General features: G+C 38.6%; 1 protein-coding gene across 1 annotated transcript in view; it reads right to left on the bottom strand.

Annotated features, from left to right (window-relative positions):
* Positions 1-227: 227 nt before the first annotated feature.
* LOC106511085 (E3 ubiquitin-protein ligase E3D) overlaps positions 228-1,835 on the bottom strand; it is a gene marked incomplete at its 3' end in the record, with an annotated part of 15,046 nt that continues 13,438 nt past the window's right edge. Inside the window, 1 exon segment of the mRNA XM_013999829.1 lies at positions 228-307. Within this exon segment, the coding sequence (XP_013855283.1) occupies positions 228-307 (80 nt within the window).

Raw genomic sequence — 1,835 nt, 5'->3', positions numbered from 1 at the left:
TAATGGGCAGAGCAGACCTTTACGTCACACACATTCTATAACTCAAACCCAGTCAAGCTGACAACTGTGGACTCCCCTGAGGAGCAATCCATCAATGTTGCTCCCCCAGACTATCACTTCTACAGGCGGCTCACGCCATCAATAAAGAGTTGCTCCTGTTCTTGCGGAGGAGGAAGTAAATAAAAAGCCATCTCCACAGTGCAGTCTGCTCCCTACCTGTCCTCCAYCAGCCTGGTCATGCAGCCCTGGCAGTAGAAGCAATAAGTCTCTTTTGCTTGAAGAGTCTCCATCACGCCATCAGGGGACACTGAAGGGGTGCAGGTGGGGTGGGGGTTGGGGTGTCAAAGGCAAACAAACAAATGAGAAAAATGTGGCAAAAGGTTGCCAATGACAACATATAAATAATAAAACATAAAAAATATAGAGTGGTGGGGGTGATTCTGCTATGAGGTGAGCAATCAGTCTGATTGGACTGTCARCAACTGAAACTTTTGTCTATTTCAGCCATGAAACAAAAGAAATGTCAAGAAAAGTCAAATGATGGATTTTGTTGGACATCTGGTTACAGATTTTTATAATTATTATTCCTTTATTTAACCAGGAAAGTCCCACTGAGATTAAAAACCTCTTTTTCAAAGGAGCCCTGGCCAACAGACAGCAAAAATTATACAACATTTACACAGTTATACAATTAAAATGCCATGCAAATAATTATTAAAAACATTTCAAAATTCAAAGAAGTCATCTCTAGTGCCCTCAGTCTGGAATCAAAAGTGCTCAATGGAATCAGTTCAGTTGACCTGTCATTTTGCAACATGTTTCATGTTGATGGAGCAGAGTAAACAAAGGCCCTTTTTTCCAAATTCTGTGCAGGGAAATGGGACAGAGAGCAAGAAATGATCAARTGAATGCAAAGAGTAKGAATCAACACTTCTGTGTGTGATTAGATCACAGATGTAAGATGGTAGCAACCCAAGCAAAGCCTAATAAATAAAATTTACCAATGTCCCAACCTCCTGGTGGACAAAGAAGGCCATCCCACTGGAGTGTTCAGATCAGTGATGGGTCGAAGCTTTACAGAAGCATGATACACAGCATTAATTTTTTTAAGATATTGTGCAGAGGCATTCCTATATAACAGGTCTCCATAATCTAAAATAGATCAAATGTTGCTGTGACAAGCTGCTTTTTAACCTTAAAAGAAAAATATATTTTATTTTGAAAAAAAGAAGCCCAGTTTGAGTTTAAATTTCTTCACAAGATTTTGAAAATAGGGCTTAAAGCTGAGGGAGTCATCAGTCAAGAAGCCAAGATATTTGTATGTGTGAACCATCTCTATAATATTTCCTTCAAGACAGGACACAGTAGGGATCATCTGAGGTGCATTCTTGGTGTTTGCAAATAACATGAATTTACTCGTCAGCATTGAGTACTCATTTTAGCTGCAGGAGTGTGTGCTGCACCATATCAAAAACTCTCTGCAGAGATTCTACAGCTTTAGCAACAGTTGATCCAAAACCGAAAATATTTGTGTCAATCAATCAAAACTTTATTTCTATAGCACTTTACACACCCCAAGGCAACCAAAGTGCTGCGCAACAAAATAAAAATACAGTAATATAAAACATGCAAAAAAATCCCCATTTCCAAAATAAAAAAATATATATTAATAACTATAATACCACCAAGAGCATCTGATCTTCAGATCTCAGAGATCTACCAGGATGATAAGTGTGTAGGTGACACAATGAGAACTAAGGCTGAGTCTAAAATGAGCAAACCCAGGAAGAACCACGGAGGCTAGTAGTAAAATAATAAGTGCTTTATTTTTACAG

Source organism: Austrofundulus limnaeus, unplaced genomic scaffold, assembly GCF_001266775.1.
Source record: "Austrofundulus limnaeus strain Quisiro unplaced genomic scaffold, Austrofundulus_limnaeus-1.0 Scaffold2498, whole genome shotgun sequence".
Classification (NCBI taxonomy): domain Eukaryota; kingdom Metazoa; phylum Chordata; class Actinopteri; order Cyprinodontiformes; family Rivulidae; genus Austrofundulus; species Austrofundulus limnaeus.
Note: the sequence above shows the minus strand (reverse complement) of the source record. Positions and strands in the feature narration are given on the sequence as shown.